The sequence below is a fragment of the Schistocerca piceifrons genome, chromosome 3 (assembly GCF_021461385.2).
Source record: "Schistocerca piceifrons isolate TAMUIC-IGC-003096 chromosome 3, iqSchPice1.1, whole genome shotgun sequence".
NCBI lineage: Eukaryota > Metazoa > Arthropoda > Insecta > Orthoptera > Acrididae > Schistocerca > Schistocerca piceifrons.
In genome coordinates this window covers 120,930,211-120,957,082 of record NC_060140.1, presented here as the reverse complement: position 1 = coordinate 120,957,082, position 26,872 = coordinate 120,930,211, and the positions used below count along the sequence as shown (strand labels likewise).

At 41.7% G+C, this 26,872-nt stretch overlaps 1 protein-coding gene across 1 annotated transcript in view; it reads right to left on the bottom strand.

The window, feature by feature from the left end:
- The window catches only part of LOC124788448 (solute carrier family 22 member 7-like), a 128,734-nt gene extending 106,624 nt beyond the window's left edge, over positions 1–22,110 (bottom strand). Inside the window, exon 1 of the mRNA XM_047255720.1 lies at positions 22,019–22,110. Within this exon, the coding sequence (XP_047111676.1) occupies positions 22,019–22,107 (89 nt within the window). The 5' untranslated portion in view covers positions 22,108–22,110. The remainder of the gene's footprint in view (positions 1–22,018) is intronic.
- Between the last annotated feature and the right edge of the window lie 4,762 nt (positions 22,111–26,872).

The window sequence follows — 26,872 nt, the reverse complement described above, 5'->3', positions numbered from 1 at the left end:
AGAATTCATCTTCTTATTTGTTCTATGCGAATTTTATTGAATAGATAATTTGAAGAAGGAAAGTGCCGGAAAATAGATTTTTGTTTGTTTTGTTTTACCATAAGCGTGTTAGCATACAGACGCACTTTGTGAGCTATAAATGAGTTATGAAAACGGAGAAACAAAACCTACTCATCTGCTGGCTTAACCCGACTTGGAAAATACTCGGCAGTTTGAAGAACGGAACGCACTGTAGTTTCGAAATTGTTCACCCTCTGCGCTGGTGGTCCTACCTGCTGTGCAGTTTGTTAACACATCGCGTTTTCAGTGCATCACGGCATTGTTTTGTGTTTAATTTGGAACATCTGAGTTTACATATCCGTCATAGAAGCAAATGAAGAACAAGTTATTGATGTAGTAGCTAAGCTACATGTTTCAAAATCGTGTTTGTTTGGAGTTTCTAATGCGATGCCATGATTTTTATTGTTGGCCACATTTCCTGACGAAGTATGTAGCATGCTGCTGTTGCAAATAAACAGTTTGAGCCCTGAGATTAAACAACTTCATGTTCTCAGTGGCATCTGATAAGGTCAAAACTGTAACACCACTTCAGTGCGCTTTCTCCTTGCATTCGTAGCTACTGGTCGATTCACAAAAATATGTGATACGTTAGTACCTCCCAAAGCGAGGGCACTCCTTTCTTCAAGGTAATCGCAATTTTGGGATTGCGGAAAGGAAAATCAAAAGACTACACAGAATTTAAATACCACAACAATACACTGATGTAATACAATTCACAAGGAAAATAAGATGCAATATTACTCAAATCTCTGATGAAAATACACTGGATTTCAACAATCAGTAGCCTTAATTCCACAAACAATCAACAAAGTTCCTGTAAAAGTCCCCATTTTCGATTTACAAGTTCAGGCAGTTACAATATTCCTTCCGCAGGGGTTAATTAACTGTATCTGCGTTGTCTGATATTTTGGTGAAAAATATTTTCTTTGCCGCAAGAGAACAAGGCAGGATGCCCCACATTCCATCAGAAACCGCGTGCAGTGAATAAATCCCGATACAAGATATGAAGGTACAACATGTACCCAAGATACCCAAGATAGTTACATACATTCCATATGAGAACTGGCCACGTTGCGAGGCGATGTTGATGTGACCAACAACAGCTACTGCGAGGGCGGGGAAAATGAAGCGCATTGATGGTCTTCAGAATAAACTTCATAGATAAGGCTTTCAAAGTCTGTGAATAGTATAGATGTTTCTTGCATATGTCATATTTTTTAAATGATTTGTGAAAATGTAACTGATTCTGATGTTGTAATATGAAGTTTTAGTGCTTAATTCATGATCAGGTTGAAGAAGGGAACAAATTCTCGGTTTTTAATATTGTGACGCCTCCTTCAGAACAATTCATCGTCCTAAGGTTCTGATATAGGAGTCTAACGTAAAGAATCTCATGTAACTGTTTGGTTAAGACAGAATTAAGAACAGGCGAAAGTTTTTTTTTTGTATTTACTCACAAAACGAGATTTTCGATTAGTTCCCTTCTTCAAACTACAGAATCAATTGTGTGTGTTAATATATTAGATTTTTTAAGATATTTGTGTCGGTGTTTTGGTGTAGTGTGTGGGTAGCTTGTGTGGTCGCTGTCTAGTGGAAGTAGTAGCAGTAGACCAATGTGTATTTATATGTTATTTACCTCATCCGAGATAAATCTAAGACTTGACTGGTATTCTTATGTTTAATTGCAGAAGATGTCTCCATTGTCACTAGTGGTTACGGCTGAGGGCCATGCTCTGTAAATTGTGAATGTTAATACACAATTACGTATCTAATGGCAAAGGCTCGATTTTAATTCTGTTGATTGTGTGAAAGATATTGGCTGCACTGAATGGTTTGAGCCCTGCTCAGGGACTTCTAGGAGCTACAGGAGGATATATTAATTTACTGAAAGTGTAACAGCATGCTGTTGCTCACATGTATTTTATGTTTAATAATTTAATACTTAAATTCATTTCCATGGCTGCACAACCACCAGCCCGACCCCATTCCAGCTATGGTCTACACAACAGTTGCCATTCCACTGTAAGCATATGATTTGTCATATTGACTGTTCTTTTGCTCTGTTATTAAATTCATGATTCATATTAGTTGATCTGTAGCGGTATTTTGGATTTGTGGGATTTCTGGGATTGTGAGCTGTTCTATTCCGATCTGTTTATCATTTATTTTTTAGGTTGATGGGAAGGAACTTTATGTACTTCCTTTTTCTAAGCTATTTAATACTGAGAAAAGTGTTAATGTGTGAACTTTTCCATGTAGCATGTGGCAGCATTCTTGAAACTCTTAACTAATCTCATTGGGGCATTTTCTTTATGTACTTTGGGCCTGGCTTCTCTGCTATTGTGCTGACGACTTTTTTTTTCTTTTTTGTGAGTAAATTTTTGACGGTCAATAGTTCGACCAACTTTAGTTCAACAATATTTTTTCTTATATGATTCGTATTTGTTTCATTCATATATTACTGTAAATCCGTCATCATTATAGTGTAAATCCTGCCTGTTTTGTAATTATGACTTACCCTCCCTAATCCCTTCCTACAGTTTTGTTTCTCTAATGTGCTTGCCTGTTATTTTTCTGTATGTTTCTCTCAGTTTTCTTGTTTTTGATTAAATCGTTTACTCATTTTACTATCAGCTCGATTATTAGCCTATTACTGATACAGCATTTTTCCTTCTGATGCTAAAATATAACTAATGTTTGCATTTGTTATTTTCTTCTTGTTAACTTTACATTTAAGAAATTTGTCTGTGACAGTTATATTTCCACTTCATTCAGTTGCATTTCAGTGATATTTATTATTCCTGAGTAAAATTTGTGTGGAAAGTTTTAACTATGTGTGTAGTGTGTGTGTTTGTGTGTGTGTGTGTGTGTGTGTGTGTGTGTGTGTGTGTGTAAGAGAGAGAGAGAGTGAGAGAGAAGGGGGATGCAGGAAGGGGGACAGAGAGACAGACAGACAGACAAACAGACAGGGATAGAAAGAGAGAAAGAGACAGAGGAAGAAGCACAGAGGGAGGTGAAGAGAGAGATGTAAGTAGTACATGTGCAAATTGTATAGTTTTTCGTTTAGTTCAAGTGCTTTCCAACACTGTCGCCTAATTTCAGTACAGAATGGCCAGCCTATTTCAGATATTAATGAAATTTCATGCAAAATTTCATATTTTATTTTTCTTTGAGTCTTTCAAGTTCTCAGATGGCTGTGAGCACTATGGGACTTAACAGCTGAGGTCATCAGTCCCCTAGAACTTAGAACTATTTAAACCTAACTAAGCTAAGGACATCACACACATCCATGACCGAGGAAGGATTCGAACCTGCGACCGTAGCAGTCGCGCGGCTCGAGACTGAAGCGCCTAGAACCGCTCGGTCACACCGGCCGGCTCAAGTTCTCTTGCATTATAATTTCAACTATGCCTGTCTGCCACTCAAACTTGTTCCTCAGGACAGAAGCAATTCATTTAAGAGGAAGGTACTAAAGTCAACCTCACACGACACACAACGGCGCCTCTGCACAATAAACCAGCGTACCCATACCACCGTTTAGCCAATGGGGGACATGAACATGGGGGTCATGTCGGCTGGAGAGTCTTGATGGGAAAAGCACAGCTGCAACTCTCTCTTGTGATACTGACTTCGGCAAGGACAACTCCTGCCGTCCACACACGGTCCTGCTCACCAGTACCAGCCGCCACTCTCACAAAACTAAACCAACACCTGTCCCGCAACCTACTCAGTTCATCTCTTTGTCCAGACACCTAGACTGGTAATCAACCTTTATCTGTGCTCCAAGGGAAGCCTTTCACATATTCTGAGAACCAAGACTATAGATCAAGTATTATTCATTTAAATCTCTTATATCCCTATCTGCCTTCTGATGCTCCTGTTCTGCATCCTGCGCACCTGGTGTCAGAATCAGAATCTAACCCATTGTTCAGTATGAAGGATGACCATGAAATTTTGTTTCAAATACAAAACTTTGTGGCCAGTTATAATAGTTGTTGCTGTTACTCTGTGCAAGCCAGGAGTTTAGTGGTCATGTCTTCCTGTGTGGCCTGATATTCACCTCGTTAGCGCATTTCAGTATGCCTGGGGCAGAGTCTAACTTGCAGCCACACTGCTGTGTGTGAGCTGAGCACTAGCCCGTCACCTACTGTCATCGTGGAAGTGAGCGAGAGCTGCTTGCCAGTGCCTCCCCTCGAGGGCAGAGCGCATCAGTGCACTGTGACTGATTGTTACGGCATGCTGCTGGCCAGAGGGATGCCCCATTGGCTGCAGGTCAACCACCAGCACCCCTCAATACCTGCCTGCCTGCTTGCCATGCCACTCCCACCGTGGCAAGCTGCTCATCAGTGCATGGCTTAGCTGCCAGCCACAGTGCTGCCAGCATCGTGGTCTCCTCGCCATGGCGACCTCCAGCCATGTGGCCCATCTGCTCTAGCTGTCTGTGCCGTAGACCATGCTGTCTCAAGCCACTCACACATGTGCCCATTTGACGCTACCAACCTCATGCCATGCCCACTCCATCGTCACCATCGCACTTTGCTCGCCACGGTTGCACCAGCCTTCTGAAATCTGAATCCATGCAGCCCATCTGCTATAGTTGTCTTTGCTGTGGACCATGCTGCTTGATGCCACTTACTCATGTGTCCCATTTCACGCCACCAACCTTATTCTGTAGCTGACCCATCATCAGGCCACCTTTGTCATGGCTACACCATGCTGCAGCAACCTGTTGCAAAGTGGCTCATCTGCTGTATCTGCCCCTGCTGCTGATCATGTTGCTTACTGCCACTTAGTCACATACTCAACTAGCCTCATTCCGTGACCAACCAGTCGACAAAATGGTACTGGCCTCACGATGGCCACACCAGCCCACTGTAACCTGTAGCCATGCGACTCATACTGTAGCCCCTTGTGCCGCCCTTGTAGCAGCACTTTCAACTTGCCATCATCCTACAGACGCTGTGTGCTTGTCGCCCTAGCAGCCACTTGTTACCGGGAATCCTGGCGCCCAGTTGTATGGTGCACAACGCTCACCTCCATGAGGACCACCTGCAAATTATATGTCAAAGCAGCCTGCCAAGAGCTGTTCTGCCTGATGGTCCTGGCAACGAACTCTGTGCCATATTCCGCTTCAATGCTTTTCCTGTTAGCTACGTCAGGGCCACACAACCCACATACACATTGCTGCCATCAACCATCACACAAAGTGCGTCACACTGGCCAGTACCATGACTAGGTGAGCACCCTTGAACATTGATTAACGAATGCAATTGGGGACTCTCAGACCTTGGAACTATAGTTCTAACTGGACAGTGTTAAACCTATTGTGGTCAGTTCGTTTATGGAGGACTTTGAGGAACGTGCATTGGAGTCAGCGACCTTGAAACCTGAGTGTTTTTCAGATATGTAGACGATACTTTCGTTGTTTGGCCTCATGGTAGTGAGAACTTAAACCGGTTTTTGCAATACCCGAATTCAATCCACCCGAATATTCAGTTCACTATGGAGGTGGAAAAGAATGGATGCCTTCCCTTCCTTGATTTGTTGGTCAGAAGGAAGACTGATGGTACGTTGGGATCTCGAAGTCACGTTTCGTCAGAATGGTTATAGTGAGAGGCACATCAAACGTGCGTTGCGCTATCAGCCTTCTATGCAACGGGTGAGTGACGATAGCAACGAAGTGGCACCTAAGTCTACGGCCTTTTTGCATTAAGCAGGAAGCATTTCCAACAGGATTGGCCGTATTTTGCGGAAATATGATGTGAAATGTGTTTTTCGACCACCTTCTAAGATTAAGGCCCTGTTGGCGTCCGTAAAAGATGGCTTGGTTTGCGTAAGGCTGGGGTCTATCGTATTCCTTGCAGTTGTGGCATGTCATATATTGGTCAGACAATCAGGACCGTGCAAGACCGGTGTATTGAACATAAGCGTCACACACGCTCGCAACACCCGAGCAAATCCGCTATTGCAGAACATTGCCTTGACACCAGTCATCCTATGAAATACAACAATACGGAGATTCTGGCTTGCACGTCCAGCTATTGGGATGGTATTATTAAGGAAGCTGTTGAAATCAAACTATCAAGCAACCTTATAAACAAAGAAGGTGGATTTTGTTTAAATGCTGCTTGGAATCCGCCTCTCTCTCATCAAAAAAACAGAGGGACATAATTAGTGCAACCCGACCTGTTGATTTATAGTCACTATCGACATTCCTGATGTTGGTTGTCTTTGGCTGTGTGTTGACTCCGCTGTTACTTGTTTGTGTGTGGTATCTTCCTTGTTTCTCCTCTGTGAACAGAGGTATTAAATTCCCTTGCACATTGCTTCCTCCTTGCAGTTGTGCCTTGAGAATGGCAGGGTGTGCTCCTATCGAAATATGGGTGGTGGTCGACGACGCCACCTGGCAGTAAACACGTAAGTTATTCGAGTGTTAAACTAGAATTTTTCATCTCCACTTTCAATTACAATTCTTACAAGAAACCCCCTGAATGCTAGGGCACAAAAAGCCAATAATGATTTTACAGCATTTTGTACCTCATACAGCGTCTTCCATGCAACCAAAATATAGCCGTCTAATGGCACAAGTGGCGGGACTGGAAGCATCCACTGGTGAGCACAGCATGAGGTTACGGGGCGTATTTGAACTGCTTAGTTGACGAGTAATTCCCAATCGTGCTACTGTGCTAGTGGTGTTATTACAGAATAGAGCAATGGGGACGACATGCAAAGCAAATATTCCATTGTATCTACAACAGAAGTTATCGACATTTCGTCAGAGAGGAACACAACGAATTTCACAGCCTGAGCAGGAAGAGGCATATGAAAATTAGCGCTTCTGCGAGATGAGTCAGCGGTTTGTGTGGTGTATACGCTCGTCTGTGTGGACAATGTACATGAGGAGTACAGGGTACATGCTTAACATGAAATCATAATTAAATCAAGACCTTAACCTGTCGACAGGCGTTGATATACATGAACGGGGACAGTTGAAAATGTGTGCCCCTACTGGGACTCGAACTCTGGATCTTCTGCTTACATGGCGGACGTCCTATCCATCTGAGCCACAGAGGGCACGGAGAATAGTGCGACTGCAGGGATTAACCCCCCCATGCTCCCCGTGAGACCCACATTCCCAACTCAATCTCCACACACTACATTCGTAGTGCACCTGCCCACTACACTCATTACTCGCGGCAGACAATCTTACCGAGTCCCGTAAGAGTTCGGGCAATGCGTGTGCATCCAGCACAGAAGAAGAAGGTCAACGACCGGTTAGCCTTAACTATATGAAGATGGTGTCTATTGTTTCGGACGTGTCCGAAAGAACAGATATAATCTTCATATACATGCTTAACAAGTGAAAGTGATACTGAAACAGGTATCGAGCGATGTAGTTAATCATCCCTTGGACAGAGAGCCACAAATTCCGTCTATTGTGAAACGCAATAAAGGACAATGGTTGTCCAACGAGTGCCGGGTACTAAAACATATTTACGTATTTGAAAAATCATCCACAGCATAGTAAAAAAAAAAAAAACCAATTATGAATAGATTTCGAGTAAGCTTGCAGCAGTAGAACCGGGTAGTGTGTAAGAAAAACAACGGATATTCAAAAGAGGCCAAGGCGCACTTGTTACAAAAACAAAAACAGATGTTTGAGCGTTTCAAGGATGCTCGACGAAATTTACAAAATATGCCTGACGGTAACATACTAGGTTATCCACACCAAATTTCGGGGGACTTATATTACAGTGATTTTAAGGGAAGCAGGGGTTCGCTGCGTAACTTCAGATTGTGCCGCGGAACTGGAAGACGTAATATGACGGAATTTCAAACAAAGAATCAACTTGACCATGTGGAATCGGCCCAGAAATTTATAGATCAGATAAACAAACTTATCCCATCATTCAGTAAGGAATTTTTTCTCAGTTTCGACAAATCGGGATGTGAAGAGGAAATGCATTTGAAAGGAACCCTGGAAATTAGAGGCACCAAGGGAGTCGTATCAATGTCAACGAACATCAAGGCCTTGCATTTTGTACACAATTTTGGTGTCTGTTAATGTGGATGATAAATTGGCTGGAAAGTTATTTACTGTGCTTCGAGAATTTGAGGTGTTCTGGCACATACGATTCCTCCTCATGTGGGTGATCTTGGAAGGGAAGTAGTGAATATTTACGTCACAGCAAGCAAGAGTGGGAAAATGGGCTTAAGGAAAATACAGCTACTGTATGAGTACTACTTTTGGGCCATAGCTCATCAAAATAACTTGCTTCCGCTTGATTCTTGGTCTCCGCATAAGAATCATACTTCTTTAAGGGGCTCTGGAAAGGCTCAAAATCATGAAAAGTTCAATTTTTACTTTTTTGCGTTTTCTGAATCTGCAGACTATTACCTTTTAATAGATATATAATTTATTCAATTCCGAAGACTACAACTATTTTTAAATTTTTTTTGAAATGTGTTCTACATGGGCGTGACCCACTGTGGCGCTGTTAAACTGCTGTCAAATGGTGTTATTATTAACGTCCGTGTTCATCAGGTACATTTTAGTGATGTGAGATAAAGTATGTGTTGTGGCTAACCTGTGATGGTTCAATATATATCGCTGGTGTGATTGTCGATTGTTTCATGTTTATTTACTCTGTCGTTATCTCGAAAATATTCGTAATTAATTCTGTTTCTTGAGTCTCTGTTTTGTTGAAGTATAATAATGAGTAAAAGTAAAGTTATTAGAAATCCTCTGAAGGCTTTTAAGAAAAGGAGAAATGTTGGAAAGCCAAAGGTATGTGTTATTACTGTAAACAATAAAGACGATAACCAAGTGAGTGAACCTAACCTCTCCAGTACACCTGCTCATAGCAGTCAAAGTGGGAAAGAAAATACTTCACAGAAGAAGCTTGGTTCAGTGAGTGACAACTATGAATGTTTTGTGGGCGAATCGGATGTGAATGAAATATTTGATTTGTCGGTTCTCGAAGGAATTTTTTCAAACTGTGTAAGATGTATTCATTGTAGTGGAGTTGGTCTGGAACTCTCCATAATAAAGCACGTAGGACTTGCTAGTGAAATACAACTGAAATGTGATAAGTGTTCATACATGACCACCTTTTGGAACAGTGTTGCAGTAACTGCAACTGAAGAAAATGGTAGTAAAATCTACGAACACAACAACGAGCGATGCTTGCTTTAGACAAGGAACGCCTTCGGGCTGCAGACAGGCCTGTAAAGAGTCTAGAAACACAAGCAAGAGTAAACAGGAGGAGGAACAAGAGGAAGCTGGAGGAGGAGTTTGCAGGGGATGAAGATAATCCATCCTATGGACCTGGAATGCACTAAAAAGTTAATCCAATCTTTGTCGCTCGATTCCCAAAACTTTTATTTTCTCATACTAATTACATGTTTTCTAAGGATCTTCCAAACATATTTGTTTCAAACTTTCAGTAAATGTTACACAGTACCTTCTGCATAATTTAACACAGCCTTTTTCCAAAAAGCTGTATATTTTTGAATATATAAATAAAAAATTGCAAAAAAATGTTGTGCATTTTCATTACAATTGAAAAAAAATCATCTTTAATAACTGGACTAAAATTTTGTAAAATCCCTGTGTTAAGTTGTAGCCCATATTGCAATAAATAACCTCTAAAAAGCTCAACTTCCTACCTCAAATACTTTGTGAGGAAAGATGTAATTTATAAGCGTTATTTTAACATTGCAAGTATAGGGCGTTCTGGAGCCCCTTAAGGCATACTATCACTCCTGAAAAGTGCGTGACATGGCAGATCACACCACCTGGAACAACATGACAAATTCAGCCTCTGGATGCTTTTTTTTTACGTGCCTGAACCACATATTATCGCACTATGTCTAACTATGCATTAAAGTTTAGCCAGTTTCACATAAGCTATAAGGCAGACAGTTTCGCATTCGATTACATACCATGACATTCCATCAGTTCTCATCACCCCGTTACACCAGAATTATTCTATATGCATTCCTTAAAAGTGGATACCTTTCTGAACGTCCTCCATGGTTTGTAACTCCCAAGCAGTCCGGTTCGATCTTGATGATGTGAACCTTTGTGATCTCCGTGGAACGCCATTTTCCATTCTGTGTTCATGGTGCAAGTTAATGGTTTGTTCTGACAATTTCTTGAATGTCGATGATGTCCTTTTTGTGAAGTGTAATACATACATACCATAGAAGGTTGATCTCTGCAACTTGTGGACAGTAATTTTATGTGATCGTCCTGATGTACATGGTGAGTCATTAGCTGCCACTATTTTTCGCGTCATAATTATTAACACAAGACTTTCAAATTACTCTTACCAAACCACTAAAGGGGTTGTTAGAGAAAATTAAAGTGTGACAAAAAAAAAAAAAAGGAAAAAACCAGGTGCAGTAGGTACGAGATAACAGAAAACAGACTGGTACGTAACTTTATGTTATGGAATCAATGACAGCAATGAGTAAGTCGTGACTCTTTCATTAGGAAGCGGTTGTTTCTGACTCGTTAGCGATCGTTATTTCATAGGTAGAACAGTTTATTTGGTAGCTGTGAAATTTTAATTCGTTGCTTTGGTCACATTGTTGCGCATATTTGGTGTGTAAGGCAGTGGGATAGACACCCGTGAACTGCATCGGTTGTAGATTCTTAAGCGTTGCTTTTTTTAATTAATTTTGATATCTACTAGTCATGTTAGTAATATTTTTAGATGGCTGAGGTGTGGAATATGACGAAAAATAAGAAAGGTAACGCCTTTGGACAGAATTATCTGTGTACGTACGTCTGTTTAATTTTGCCTTCCAGATGTAAATTGGGTAGAGTTTTCAGGTAATCTACAGTACCTTGTAGCTGGCAAGATGTAGCTTAATGGCGGCAGAGAGTCCGAGCTGAACGTGCATTCTCTTCTGTTACACTTCTGTGTCATGAGCAGCACTATCACTTTAAGCTTTCCTGTCAGAATCATTACTGCCAATTGGTGCCCTTCATGAATGTAGGTTGCTGACCCAAAAGACGTGAGGATTCTAAGAGTTGTGTTTCCCTTATTTACCCACCACACTACACCTACTGCAGACTCGAAACATTGGCGCCACGATATTTTAAATACTGGCAGACATTTCACTGTTCGTATAGAAATTAATAGTAAACAGATGAATCATGATACCTCAAGAAGAAACATGTACATTACTATTATTTGAACGACGATTATGATGCTGTAATCAGATTTCCAGTACGTTTAGTAGTTTAAAGATTAGTATCTGACGATGAATTATACAAGTAACACCCAGCAACGAATTTGCAAAATGTAAACGCTTCATCCGATTTTGTCGATCGCCATATCTTTAGAAAGCTACTAGTGTAAATCTAAATTGGTATGAATTACAGGCATGTAACTAGAATAGTACATAAGTTATTGGAGGTCAAAGCAGCCGATTATTATCGATCGCGTCAGGCCATAAGTACTCCACAGTTACACGAAAAAACAGTAGCAGCATGCTTATAAAAATATTTATTCATCTATGTCTTTGTTTATAGCCGATATATACTATTCATGAAGAAATTGGTTAAATATTTACTGTGTTTTAGAAAGCACAGAAACATTAGGCTCTTGGCCTACCTTTTGCTTCTTTTCTTTTGATATATGTTTATTTCATTGTTTATGTATTTAATAATGTGTGTTAGAGCGTGTTTATGGTCCAGCCATAGGAATATTTATTTAATTTCAAGTTATTTAAATGTAAATCCAGTATTTGGTATATGTTTCATTATGATTGTGACTGTGCGTTGGCATGAAGACATGGCGCGAAGACGCTAGCCAAATACAGCAGTCGTGAATCGGGAGACTGGATGGAAGCGAATTTCCGGAGAGGACACGGGGCGGTTGTGGACAGTTCGGGACAGAACACACGGGAGTGAGTGCTGGATGCGGACAGTACAGCGCGACGGACGCACAGTCGGCGGAAAGACTTGGACAGCGGAGCAGTTTGCGCGTGGTCGCGGCAGATAGAGAAACTTCGGAGTGCCAACTTGTGCACTTGTGAGAATTCCGTGGCTTCTACAGTGAAGACGTAGTGTGCGTTTAGAAGTGAATGACTCGCGAGCTGTGTTATTGTTCGTAACTAATTACGCCCTGTAGGAATCTATTGTTTCCCTGTTATTCAACTTATATTTTATTTAATTGCTGGGCCATCGACACCAATAAGTGTTTTGCAGAAATATACTACATTCTCAAAAGTACTTCTACTATCGTACTCATCATTTAAAGTCGTTAAGATAGTACCTGCAGATTTTATTTAATTGCAATCTTTCATTTATAAATTTATATGTTACTTTCATAATTCGCAACTGCCGAGTGATAGAAACCTTTGACCATTCGATTCATGTGTGCATTCTTATCATATACTGTACACTCAGCAGTATTTGGCCTGTAATGCGGCAACTACGTATCCCAGCTCCTAGACAACGAAACCAGCCAAAACTTTAAATATTTCAACCATGAGTCGGAGGGTTCGTAGTTGTTTGAAAGCCTGCAATCGTTTATCCGAAAATGGTATTTGATAAAGGGAACTATTACCGAAAAATTTCTAAAAACGTCAGTTGATGATAGTTCGTTTATTGTGTCCACTGTTTCTTGAGCATTATTTGCAATAACAGATGCTGCTTTCTCTCGAAACTCCTAATAGTAAATAATAATGTTTCACCTTTCTAAGCTCCACAGGGAAAACCAACAAAATGGGAATAAGAACTCATATTCGCCAGAAAACAACGACAGTTACAGTTTTTCCAATGTAGAACATTACGCACTATCGTCTTCACAACAAAAAACTTCTAACACAACGTTAGGCGATGAAATTTTGTTTTTGTGATCGCAGTGGAACATAATATCCAGTACACCTAAAATCTAAAGGAATTAAAAGCTATATTAGCCAGTCCATAACGTCAGTTGTATTTTTCTTGTGCACAGTGTACTGTATTATCATTACCACCCACCCACACCTCCCAAAATGGTGTTTGGTAAGATCAGATTAGATTAGATTAGATTTACTTTGATTCCAATTGATCCATAGTGAGGAGGTCCTCCAGGATGTGGAACACATCAGAAAATCAACAATACATGACAAATATTTACACCTAAAACAAATAAGCTAATGTACCATTCCACAGGTCCCAAGTGGAACGATCATCATTTTTTAATGAACAATATATGAAAGTCATTTCACAAATACTAATGCACTGAAATTAAAATATATATACAAATCAGTTGGTTTTACTGAGAAATTCATCAATGGAGTAGAAGGAGTTGTCCACCAATAAATCCTTTAGGCTTCTCTTAAACTGAATTTCATTGGTTGTTAAGCTGCTGGCAAGTTATTGAAAATGTGTGTTCCTGAATAATGAATACCTTTTTGTGCAAGACTAAATGACTTTAAATCCTTGTCAAGATTATTCTTATTCCTAGTATTGATTCCATGAATTGAGCTGTTGGTTTGAAAAAGTGATATATTGTTAATGACAAATTTCATTAATGAATAAATATATTAATATATTGAGAAGCAGTCTTGTGACAGCCAGAGCGAGAGCACCAGCAGCAGCGAGTACTGTTTGTATAAAGCGTTTATTTTGCATTTTGTTTACGACCTTCCACTAAGGAAGGGATTCTATTTGTGTTTATCTGCTCTGCATAGTAACTAACAGTTCTTGATAAAACTTTACGTAGTTTTCGTGTTAGATTTCTTAGTGTTTTCTTGATCGTTTAGAACAGAAAGCGCCCTAAAACCGTCTTTTGTTTGTTTCGCGGCCGTTAGCCACTAGTCACTTGAATCAGCAGTTGTCTTGTGACAGCCAGAGCGAGAGCACCAGCAGCAGCGAGTACTGTTTGTATAAAGCGTTTTTGTACTTATTTGCTCCGCTTAGCTTTTAAATAGTTTTTCTGGGAAAACCTAGCGTAGTTTTCGCGTCTCGTATTTCAGTGAGTGTTTCTTGATTATCAGAGTAGTTCATCAGAAGATTATCTTGGGAATTTGTCACCGTATAGAGTAGGGTAAACACAGTCATGTGTAGGAACTGTGGTTGTTGTGAGCGGACGCAAGGAGAATTGGCCACTCTTCGGGGGCAGGTGGACGCTTTGTCTGTTAGGCTCATCGAGCTCGAGGCGCAGGCGTCGGCTCGTAGTGGCGTTGGGGCAACTGTGGTGAGACCTATGCCTACTTCGGTGGCCTTGGAATCACATGGAACCCCTGATGTCGCTGCGTCTTCCGGCAGTGAGCATCTTACCGGTCAGCCACCACTCCAGGGTGAATGGCGGACAGTGGTGGGCTCGCGCGTGCCTGGCCGAAAGCTGCCTTACCCCTTTCCAACAGGTACGGGGTGCTTCCTAGTGGTGATGACATCGTTTCCGAGCCACCACAGGATGCCTCGCCTGTTGGGCCAGTGGCCGATTCTCCGGCAAGGTCCCGACAGTCACAGAGGGCGGGCCTATTAGTTATAGGGAGCTCCAACGTTAGGCGGGTTATGGAGCCCCTCAGGAAAATAGCGGGTAGGTCGGGTAAGAATGCCTGTGTGCACTCGGTGTGCTTGCCGGGGGGTCTCGTCCGTAATGTGGAGGAGGCCCTTCCGGCAGCTATTGAACGCACTGGGTGTGACCGGCTGCAGATAGTAGCACATGTCGGAACGAATGACGCCTGCCGCTTGGGTTCTGAGGCCATCCTTGGTTCCTTCCGGCGGCTGGCTGATTTGGTGAAGACAACCAGCATCGCACGCGGAGTGCAAGCTGAGCTTAATATCTGCAGCATAGTGCCCAGAGTCGAGCGCGGTCCTCTGGTTTGGAGCCGTGTGGAGAGTCTAAACCAGAGGCTCAGACGACTCTGCGACTATAATGGTTGCAAATTCATCGACCTCCGTTATTGGGTGGAGAATTGTAGGGCCCCCCTAGACAGGTCAGGCGTGCACTACACACCGGAAGCAGCTACTAGGGTAGCAGAGTACGTGTGGCGTGCACACGGGGGTTTTTTAGGTTAGAGGGACCCCCCCTTGGGCGAAACGATAAAATACCTGACGGCTTACCAGAGAGGACATTATCATCGTTGATAAAGAACGTCCGCCCTCAGAGACCAAAAACAGGAAAAGTTAACGTAATATTGGTAAACTGCAGGAGTATCCAGCGCAAGGTTCCTGAATTAGTGTCTCTTATTGAAGGAAATAGTGCGCATATAGTATTAGGAACGGAAAGTTGGTTAAAACCGGATGTGAACAGTAACGAAATCCTAGACACAGAATGGAATATATACCGCAAGGATAGGATAAACGCCAATGGTGGAGGAGTATTTATAGCAGTAAAGAATTCAATAATATCCAGTGAAGTTATTAGCGAATGCGAATGTGAAATAATCTGGGTTAAGTTAAGTATCAAAGGTGGGTCAGATATGATAGTCGGATGCTTCTATAGACCACCTGCATCAGCAACCGTAGTAGTTGAGCGCCTCAGAGAGAACCTGCAGAACGTCGTGAAGAAGTTTCGTGATCATACTATTGTAATAGGGGGAGACTTCAATCTACCAGGTATAGAATGGGATAGTCACACAATCAGAACTGGGGCCAGGGACAGAGACTCTTGTGACATTATCCTGACTGCCTTGTCCGAGAATTACTTCGAGCAGATAGTTAGAGAACCAACTCGTGAAGCTAACGTTTTAGACCTCATAGCAACAAATAGACCGGAACTTTTCGAATCCGTGAATGTAGAAGAGGGTATCAGTGATCATAAGTCAGTGGTTGCATCAATGACTACAAGTGTAATAAGAAATGCCAAGAAAGGAAGGAAAATATATTTGCTTAACAAGAGTGATAGGGCACAAATCGCAGAATATCTGAGTGACCACCATCAAACGTTCATTTCTGAGGAAGAGGATGTGGAACAAAAATGGAAAAAATTCAGAAACATCGTCCAGTACGCCTTAGATAAGTTCGTACCGACTAAGGTCCAAAGCGAGGGGAAAGATCCACCGTGGTATAACAATCATGTACGAAAGGTACTACGGAAACAAAGAAAGCTTCATCATAGGTTTAAGAGTAGTCGAATCATAGCTGATAAGGAAAAGCTGAACGAAGCGAAAAAGAGCGTAAAGAGAGCAATGAGAGAAGCATTCAACGAATTCGAACATAAAACATTGGCAAACAATCTAAACAAGAACCCTAAAAAGTTTTGGTCATATGTAAAATCGGTAAGCGGATCTAAATCCCCTATTCAGTCACTCGTTGACCACGATGGCACCGAAACAGAGGACGACCGAAGAAAGGCAGAAATATTGAATTCAGTGTTCCGAAACTGTTTCACTGCGGAAAATCGTAACACGGTCCCTGACTTCAGCCGTCGCACGGACGCCAAAATGGAAAATATTGAAATAAACGATATCGGAATTGAAAAACAACTGCTATCACTTAGTAGCGGAAAAGCATCCGGACCAGACGAGATACCCTTAAGATTCTACAGTGATTATGCTAAAGAACTTGCCCCCTTTCTATCAGCAATTTATCGTAGATCGCTGGAAGAACGTAAAGTACCTAGCGACTGGAAGAAAGCGCAGGTCGTTCCCATTTTCAAGAAGGGTCATAAATCAGATGCGAATAATTATAGGCCTATTTCGCTTACGTCAATCTGTTGTAGAATAACGGAACATGTTTTGTGTTCTCGTATTATGACGTTCTTAGATAATACAAACCTCCTTCATCATAACCAACATGGATTCCGCAAACAGAGATCATGTGAAACTCAGCTCGCCCTATTTGCCCAAGAAATTCACAGTGCCGTAGACACTGGCGAGCAGATTGATGCCGTATTCCTGGACTTCAGGAAGGCATTTGATACGGTTCCGCACTTACGTTTAGTGAAAAAAATACGAGCTTACGGAATATCGGACCAGGTTTGTGATTGGATTCAGGATTTCCTAGAAGAAAGAACACAACATGTCATTCTTAACGGTTCAAAATCTGCAGATGTAGAGGTAATTTCGGGAGTACCGCAGGGAAGCGTGATAGGACCTTTATTGTTTACAATATACATAAATGACTTAGTTGACAACATCGGTAGCTCCGTGAGGCTATTTGCAGATGACACGGTTGTCTACAAGAAAGTAGCAACATCAGAAGACTCGTACGTACTCCAGGAGGACCTGCGGAGGATTAATGCATGGTGCAACAGCTGGCAGCTTTCCCTAAACGTAGATAAATGTAATATAATGCGCATACATAGGGGCAGAAATCCATTCCAGTACGATTATGCCATAGGTGGTAAATCATTGGAAGCGGTAACGACCGTAAAATACTTAGGAGTTACTATCCGGAGCGATCTGAAGTGGAATGATCACATAAAACAAATAGTGGGAAAAGCAGGCGCCAAGTTGAGATTCATAGGAAGAATTGTAAGAAAATGTGACTCATCGACGAAAGAAGTAGCTTACAAAACGCTTGTTCGTCCGATTCTTGAGTATTGCTCATCAGTATGGGACCCTTACCAGGTTGGATTAATAGAAGAGATAGACATGATCCAGCGAAAAGCAGCGCGATTCGTCATGGGCACATTTAGTCAGCGCGAGAGCGTTACGGAGATGCTGAACAAGCTCCAGTGGCGGACACTTCAAGAAAGGCGTTACGCAATACGGAGAGTTTTATTATCGAAATTACGAGAGAGCACATTCCGGGAAGAGATGGGCAACATATTACTACCGCCCACATATATCTCGCGTAATGATCACAACGAAAAGATCCGAGAAATTAGAGCAAATACGGAGACTTACAAGCAGTCGTTCTTCCCACGCACAATTCGTGAATGGAACAGGGAAGGGGGGATCAGATAGTGGTACAATAAGTACCCTCCGCCACACACCGTAAGGTGGCTCGCGGAGTATAGATGTAGATGTAGATGCCTAGTTCCCCAAACAGGCTTCTGCAGGATGTTCTTGAGTTCACACCACATATAACTCTTACTGCATGTTTTTGTGCCCGGAAAACTTTAGCTTGGCTAGATGAATTATCCCAAAAAATAATCCCATATGACATTATGGAATGAAAGTAAGCATAGTATGCCAGCTTTTTCATTTTTATATCACCTATATCTGACAAAATTCCCATTGCAAACAGAGATTTGTTAAGACGCTTAAGCAGTTCTGTGGTGTGCTCCTCCCAGTTGAATTTATTGTCAAGCTGTAACCCCAAGAATTTAACACTGTCCACTTCTTCTATCTTCTTGTCATCGTATGTTAGACATATACTCGTGGGACACCCCTTACAAGTTCTGAACTGCATGTAGTGTGTTTTTTCAATGTTTAGTGACAAAGAATTGGCTAGGAACCAGTGATTAATGTCCACACATATTTTATTAGCTGATCTTTCTAAGACTATGCTTGATTTGCTATTTATTGCAATGTTTGTATCATCGGCAAACAAAACGAACTTGGCATCTGGTAATGTTACTGATGAAAGGTCATTGATACACACAAGAAAAAGTAAGGGCCCTAAAATGGAGCCTTGTGGGGCCCCACATGTAATTAGTTCCCGGTTGGATGATGCCTGATAGCTTGATATATGTCTATTTCATAATATAAGGTTTGAACCATTTTGCAGCATTTCCTGCTTTACTATAATACTCTAATTTACTTAAAAGGATATTGTGATTTACACAGTCAAATGAATTTGACAGATCATAAAATATACCAGTTGCCTGCAATTTTTTGTCAAATGAATTAAGCACATTTTCACTGTAAGTGTAGATAGCCTTCTCAATATCAAAACCTTTTAGAAATGCCAACTGTGACTTTGACAGTATGTTATTTGAGATAAGATGGTTATAAAGCCGACTGTACATTTCTTTTTCGAAAATTTTTGAGAATGCTGGCAACAGTGAAATTGGACGGAAATTTGATGCTATTTCTTTATCTCCCTTCTTAAACAGTGGCTTAACTTCAGCATATTTAAGCCATTCAGGAAATATTCCACTGATAAATGACTAGTTACACAGATAGCTTAATATGTTAGTTAGCTCAGAATCACATTCTTTAATTAACTTTGTTGATATTTCATCATACCCACTAGATGTTTTTGATTTTAAAGTTTTTATGATGGACATTATTTCTGTTGGGGTAGTGATGGTCAAATTCATATTATGGAAGTTGCTTGAAATTTCTGGTCTGAGGTATTCCATAGCAGCATCTACCGAACTTGACAACCCCATCTTTTCGGTAACAGTTATAAAATGTTTATTAAAAAGTTCTGCAACACTATACACATCTGTCACCAAAGTATCATTTACTCTTGATGCTATTTGTTCCTCTTCATGTGTGGTTCTACCGGTCTCCTCCTTCCCTATATCCCACATTGTCTTTATTTTGTTATCTGATATGACTATCTTTTCCTTGTAATATATTTGCTTTGACATCCGTATTACAGTCTTTAATATTTTGCAGTATTTCTTGTAATGTGCTATAGCATCAACATCAGAACTGTTTCGGATTGACAGATACAGTTTTCTTTTTGTTTTACAAGATACCCCTATTCCTCGAGTAATCCATGGCTTTTTTGTAGACTTTGCTCTAACCTTCGTAAGTTTTGGGGGAAAACAGTGTTCGAATAAGGTAAGCCTAGGTGAACCGTTCACGAAAAACTTTTACAAATTTCAGGTGATGTGACTTCGTCTTTTGTACCCACCATACCTTGAACATTATTTGGAATGACAGATGCAGTCCCCACATCGCATCATCAAAAATCAGCTCCTTTTACTTAGAATAGAGTGGTTTAAGAACTCAAAATCATAGTACATAGTAAGTGAGCAAAAATGTTTTTAAGTTCCGCTTACAAATACTTTCAAATATAGCTAAACAAAAATAAGTTATTGACTTTTCTGTGGAACTAGCTGTAACTTCATGTCTTTTTTCTGTAAAACTTCAAATTACGAGATAAGGGTCACTAGAAAATTACGAATGTTCAACAGACAAATTTTAATGCACAAACTACTCGCAACAGCCTTATCGAAATCAGAAAATACACTCCTGGAAATTGAAATAAGAACGGCTTGCCATGCCATTTCCACCTGGCGCCTCAGTTGGACCAGCGTTCGTGCTGGACGTGCAGACCGCGTGAGACGACGCTTCATCCAGTCCCAAACATGCTCAATGGGGGACAGATCCGGAGATCTTGCTGGCCAGGGTAGTTGATTTACACCTTCTAGAGCACGTTGGGTGGCACGGAATACATGCGGACGTGCATTGTCCTGTTGGAACAGCAAGTTCCCTTGCCGGTCTAGGAATGGTAGAACGATGGGTTCGATGACGGTTTGGATGTACCGTACACTATTCAGTGTCCCCTCGACCAGTGGTGTACGGCCAGTGTAGGAGATCGCTCCCCACACCATGATGCCGGGTGTTGGCCCTGTGTGCCTCGGTTGTATGCAGTCCTGATTGTGGCGCTCACCTGCACGGCGCCAAACACGCATACGACCATCATTGGCACCAAGGCAGAAGCGACTCTCATCGCTGAAGACGACACGTCTCCATTCGTCCCTCCATTCACGCCTGTCGCGACACCACTGGAAGCGGGCTGCACGATGTTGGGGCGTGAGCGGAAGACGGCCTAACGGTGTGCGGGACCGTAGCCCAGCTTCATGGAGACGGTTGCGAATGGTCCTCGCCGATACCCCAGGAGCAACAGTGTCCCTAATTTGCTGGGAAGTGGCGGTGCGGTCCCCTACGGCACTGCGTAGGATCCTACGGTCTTGGCGTGCATCCGTGCGTCGCTGCGGTCCGGTCCCAGGTCGACGGGCACGTGCACCTTCCGCGGACCACTGGCGACAACATCGATGTACTGTGGAGACCTCACGCCCCACGTGTTGAGCAATTCGGCGGTACGTCCACCCGGCCTCCCGCATGCCCACTATACGCCCTCGCCCAAAGTCCGTCAACTGCACATACGGTTCACGTCCACGATGTCGCGGCATGCTACCAGTGTTAAAGACTGCGATGGAGCTCCGTATGCCACGGCAAACTGGCTGACACTGACGGCGGCGGTGCACAAATGCTGCGCAGCTAGCGCCATTCGACGGCCAACACCGCGGTTCCTGGTGTGTCCGCTGTGCCGTGCGTGTGATCATTGCTTGTACAGCCCTCTCGCAGTGTCCGGAGCAAGTATGGTGGGTCTGACACACCGGTGTCAATGTGTTCTTTTTTCCATTTCCAGGAGTGTATATCAAATTAAGCCAATTATACCTTTTCAAATTCTTTATGTAATTAGGGCCTCAGATTACAGCAAATGGACTAAGATTAGCAATGGTGCAGATTTGTTCGACGCCATGCATACATTATGCAATTGCTAACACTACTGGACGAGAATAATGTTAAGTACCTCCCATCACAATGGGAATTTCGAAAGAAGGGGTGTGTGACTTAAGAAGGAGTCGAGGAACGTAACTGAGCAGAAAAATACTGAGCTGTGGTGGAGAGATGCATGTGCATTGGTTTAGAAGCTCTCTGAGTGTCCCATTCCCAAGAAAATGGGAGGTGTAGCTTAAGGATGAGTTAAGAAATGTGGTTGGACAGGTACATGCTGAGCTGTTATTGGGAGAGCTAAATATGTGGGAGGCTTAGAAACCCTCTCGTTGGCCTGTTTTCAAAAAGGGGGGTTTGGTTTGCAAAGGGAGCATCGCTTAATATGGGAGGAGGAGAGGGTGTGGGTAGGAGAATGGGGCATGGCTTACGAGGGGCGTTGCTTAGGAGGGGGGCAGGATATGATGACGTCATGCATTTGTCTCTCTATGTAGGCGACCTGACGGGCAAAGGTCAAATCTGATTGGAAGTCACTATAGCATTCCTACTGATATATATCTGTTATTGATTTAAGAGATCGCATTTTCTCAGCTTCTGTTAAATAAAAATCACATGGACTATATCTAAATATATATCTTACTTGGGGATAGTGGCGCTCTTCCACTCATCAAGAGTTAAGTTGGTGAACTCTCTCCCAGGGACGTGACACCAGTGATCGGGAGTTTGCATAACGAAATTGTACATTTGCGCGCTCAGCACATTGACGATTGTGCCATAGCAAATGAAAACAGTGTTTAATCTCTTCTGGAACTTTCCTCTAGAACCAATGACATCCATGATGTCCTCGAAAGCTGGTACAACCTCTCGATCCTGATGGTATTCATTGGTCTGGTTGACAGTCTGTAACCGAAGAAGGTATTATTCAATTTTGGTAAACATTTTTGGAAAGCAGTGATCAATTAATTGTTATATTTTGACTAAAGTTCAGTCTTGATCACATGTTTTAATGATATAGATAACCGGTTTCGGTTCTTTCTACAAAACCATCATCAGACCCATGGCACCCTTAGGATGGTAGGCGGAGCTCTCCTCGCTGCTACGCAGTCAACTCAGTTGACTGCGTAGCAGCGACGAGAGCTCCGCCAACCATCCTAAGGGAGCCATGGGTCTGATGATGGTTTTGTAGAAAGAACCGAAACCGGTTATCTATATCATTAAAACATGTGATCAAGACTGAACTTTAGTCAAAATATAAGGTATTATTCATTGCACAAATCACTGGCCAATTAACCTATTTGTTCAATAATCGAGGGTGAGTATAACATAGACTCAACTTAATTTATCCTGCCTAAAATCGTCTGTAATCAGGTAAAAATGTGACAAAATTTCATGTATTAACATGCATTTATGATAAAGATAAGAATGAATTACAAGAGATTGAAATATGTGAGCTACGTAGTGATCTTGTTGAATACTCTGTAATGATATGAAAAGTATTATACATTTAGCTACACGCATTTAGAGAATGTCAAACCGAAGCAATTGCTATGGAGCATGAATTGTACAATCTGCCCATTGTTGTGTGGCAGGTGAAAACGTTTGCTCATACGCATCCAAGTCAGAATGATTATTGCGTCTTACTTCCGATGGTCACGGGTACTGCAGTTCCGTATTTGTACACTGACACCGAGCAAACGACTTTCAGTTCTGTATGGGAATATACGTAATGGATGTAAAAGTGGCAGTTGTAGACACTTGGCTGACGACATATGGAAGTTTTAGTCCGACCGTGAAGCGTGTTTGGATAGCCTAATAATAAAGGGACCGTTCGCAATAACCGAAAAATCTGCTTTCGAACCACTCCATTATACACCGGATGGTTCTCCATATTCACAACTGTGAATACATTTCATGTATTTCATAACAGCTGTATTTGCCACAGTGCCCGTGCCTTTGGAAACGCAATATCGTCGTGACGTACCAGATGGATCCTCTCCATCTGTTACGTTTTTCTAGCCCCCTAAATAACTTCATTTTCATGTAATTTTCAATTTATTTATCCGTTGACATGCAATAACTATATTAAAACCTCACGCTTCTATTTAGACTTAATTTCACTTAAATTAATTATTCAGATCCTCATTTAAAGTGTTCTGATTACATTTTTGTAATTAGGTTTCATTAGGACATTGTTAATTAAAAGTTACAGTTCATTCCAGTTAGTATTACTGTTCGTTACATGCCAAATCCTACGAACGAGTAATTATATTTGAGAAAGGTGACCTAAACCACCTGAAAGATTAGCGTTCTCAAGTTCCAGTAAATACTTCAAATTATGTACAATTTATTTTCTCCATAGAAATTAACTTGAAAGCTCATAGCAAGTACTATTTTACAGAGCAGATGTAGTAATAACTACTGTTAGATTCCGGACGTCAGCTATACGGATTGATCAGGAACAATGCGCAAAGCTTGTAAGAATCTTGCAGGGTAGTTGGTGCTGAGTAATAATCGTCAAGAAAAGAATTCGATACGTTCCCCGTTTCCGAGTTGATTAGCATTGAAGTTAGCCAACCAGGCCATTGTGCCAACAAATTCATGTGGCCTGCATTAAACGGTGTTGCAAAACACGTCCTTCGTTTGGTTTCTTGTAGCCGAATAAGGGAGCGATACAAGAATTGAACTTTTGATGGTAATTAGGATCGAATCCGAGCCAAAGGCTGAGAATTCTCCTGTTCTGTCGTCTAGGCCTTGAGATCAGTTGACGCTAGTTGTGTCTGGTCGGCCACTTTAATTTGCGTGCGCAGCAGCCTGATTGGCTAACTTAAGTGCTAATTGACTTGCCACACCATAGAGAATTTCTTTCTCAGCACAGCCTACCCTGCAACACGCTTACAGGTTCTTCACACTGTTTCTGACCACACTGCATAATTTTGTTGCCTTAATTTCGCACTAAAATATGACCTACAGCATTGATTAGTTAATGCACTAATTGATTTCATGAAATTTACCATAATTGGCAATATGGCACTCACATATGTAACCGAGGAGATTCACAGATAGAAGAAAAATAGTGTCGTTTTGTAGGGGACATCCTGAGACATCAAAGGATCACCAATTTAGTACTGGAGGAAAGCATCGGGGTAAAGATCGTAGAGGGAGACCAGGAGATGAATACAGTAAGAATGTTCAGAGGGATTTTGAAGAGGCTTGCACAGGATAGAGTAGCACGGAGAGCTGCATCAAACCTGTATTTGGACTGAAGACCAAAAGAACAACCTAGTTTTCAAAGTAACGGTTTCATCTTACGCCAGTCTGTAAGTAATGGGACGTCACTCAGAATTGCCAGTCGATAGTTTAAAAGTATTCGAGTAATGTCTACGTTCGAGTGCACCCTCAGTGTTGGTTCACCCCACAGTCATGTGCATTCTGTACGCAACAATACGCGCACATCTAACTGCGAAACTCAGAAATTGTAATACGCCATTATTTTCAGGTGAAATCTGTAATCTACTTTAATGCACTTTCTAATAGAGCCGTGATGTGATCAATAAGTACCGTGAACTAAACTACTGTTGAGCTCAGCAATGTATATGATGGGCCCACTTAAATGAATAACAGGAGTGTAATTGTCTTTAACAGAAACTGTAATAAGAGAGAAGTGTAATATTCTCGTCTAAACAATCTAACATTCAACTTCATTAGTGGACAGTGACTGTTATCAATGTCGGTTGTGTCCTGGATATCTGTACTAACAATTTTTGGTAGCGTAACAAACTGCTCACCCTACTTAGTAACTGAACTTCACGTGAAATACATTGTAGTCACCCTACTTAGTAACTGAACTTCACATGGAATACATCGTATATGTTATATAATGTTTGAATGGTTCATCCTCGAGTAAACACCATCTCGCAATACTTTAAACATCCAGCTTCAAGGTGATGAAAATTTTTGCTCCCTAGGAGAGACGCAAGTTCTAAGTAATAGAATTACTAGTGTGTTGGTCTTGACAGATAACCATAACTATTACTTCTGCTCCTCAGCAGGATATTTAGCGTCTTGTGTGCTGTTGTATTTATTACAGAGGTTCAACTGAGCCATATTCTATTTGCCATCCGCAAATCCCATAGAAGCTACAGGCGATCATACATGTATTATTTATGGCCAAATGTGTAATTCGTCGAGCCAGCTTAATAACTATCTCCAACTTTGCTTAAAATACTTTCTTGAATCATTCAAGCTTAATTTATTGTCCTAGATGCCATGTAAAATCATTGGTTCAGCTGAAGGGCTTCACCTCCAACTAACATAGTCTCTGGCAGTGGCACCTAGCCAGTTAGGACGTGTTCCACTTGTACTGTAGTTCCTAAAGGACTAGCTCTTCTAATGTATCATTGTAAGGTGGCGTGCTCTCCTGACCTTCATTTCTTATGTATTCCGACCTCACCATCGTATTCTGCGTATCAAGACGTTTCATTCGAGCCCAAACTCGATAGGGTACAGTCAGTTTTACATATTTCCATTTAATCAATATGCAAATGTAATAAATAAATCGCAATTTCTCTCTGAGATTAAAAAGTCGACGCTGGCGTACACAAACATTCAAGACACGACGGCCACAGGAGTTTTTGTTCGGTGGAGGCAACCTGCCCACTGGAAAGTCTGTAGGAGGGCGCGTTAGCACGCAGCTGTGCCGGCCAGTCGACCGCCTAGGGACCAAAACAGTTCTTTGCCAGAGAAAAGGGATAAAGCCCCTGAACCTGTGCATCTAGTGTCAAAAGTGATATCCACTTACCCTTACATCTAAAAGACCGCCCATTATGTTTGGTGGCAACATCTGCAACAAGTTTTGTCTCTGTACCTAGCTGGACTGGTGAGACACCACCAAGCCATAGCCCATACAATAAAGTTGTAGCCCGAATAGCAGAGTCGTCAAACGAAGATCGCTGGCTCTCGGCAGCGCTGTTGTCAGCTTTGAATTGAACTACGAACAGCTGCAAGAGAATGATATATATATATATATATATATATATATATATATATATATATATATATATATATATATATTCGTTTTGAGAACTGCAACAACACTTAGGCGTTGGCATAGACAGACACTGAGCTGACAGAAGTCTTGAGACACCTTCTAATCTCCTAGTATCTTGTCAGGCCTCCTTTAGTCCGGTGTAGTGCAGCAGCTCGACGTGGCATGGACTCAACAAGTTGTTGGAAGTCACCTGCAGAAACAGTGGGCCATGCTGCGTCTATAGCCATCCATAACTGCGAAGGTGTTGAAGGTGAAGAATTTTGCACACGAACTGACATTTAGATTACATTGCACAGATGTTCGATTGGAATTAGGTTGGAATATCGGACCGACTAAATCTTTCCTCAAACTATCCAGAACTTTCTTCAAACCAATCGCAAGGAATAGTGATCCATAAAAATTCAACAGTTCTTTCGGTACATGACGTCCATGAGTGGCTGCAAACGG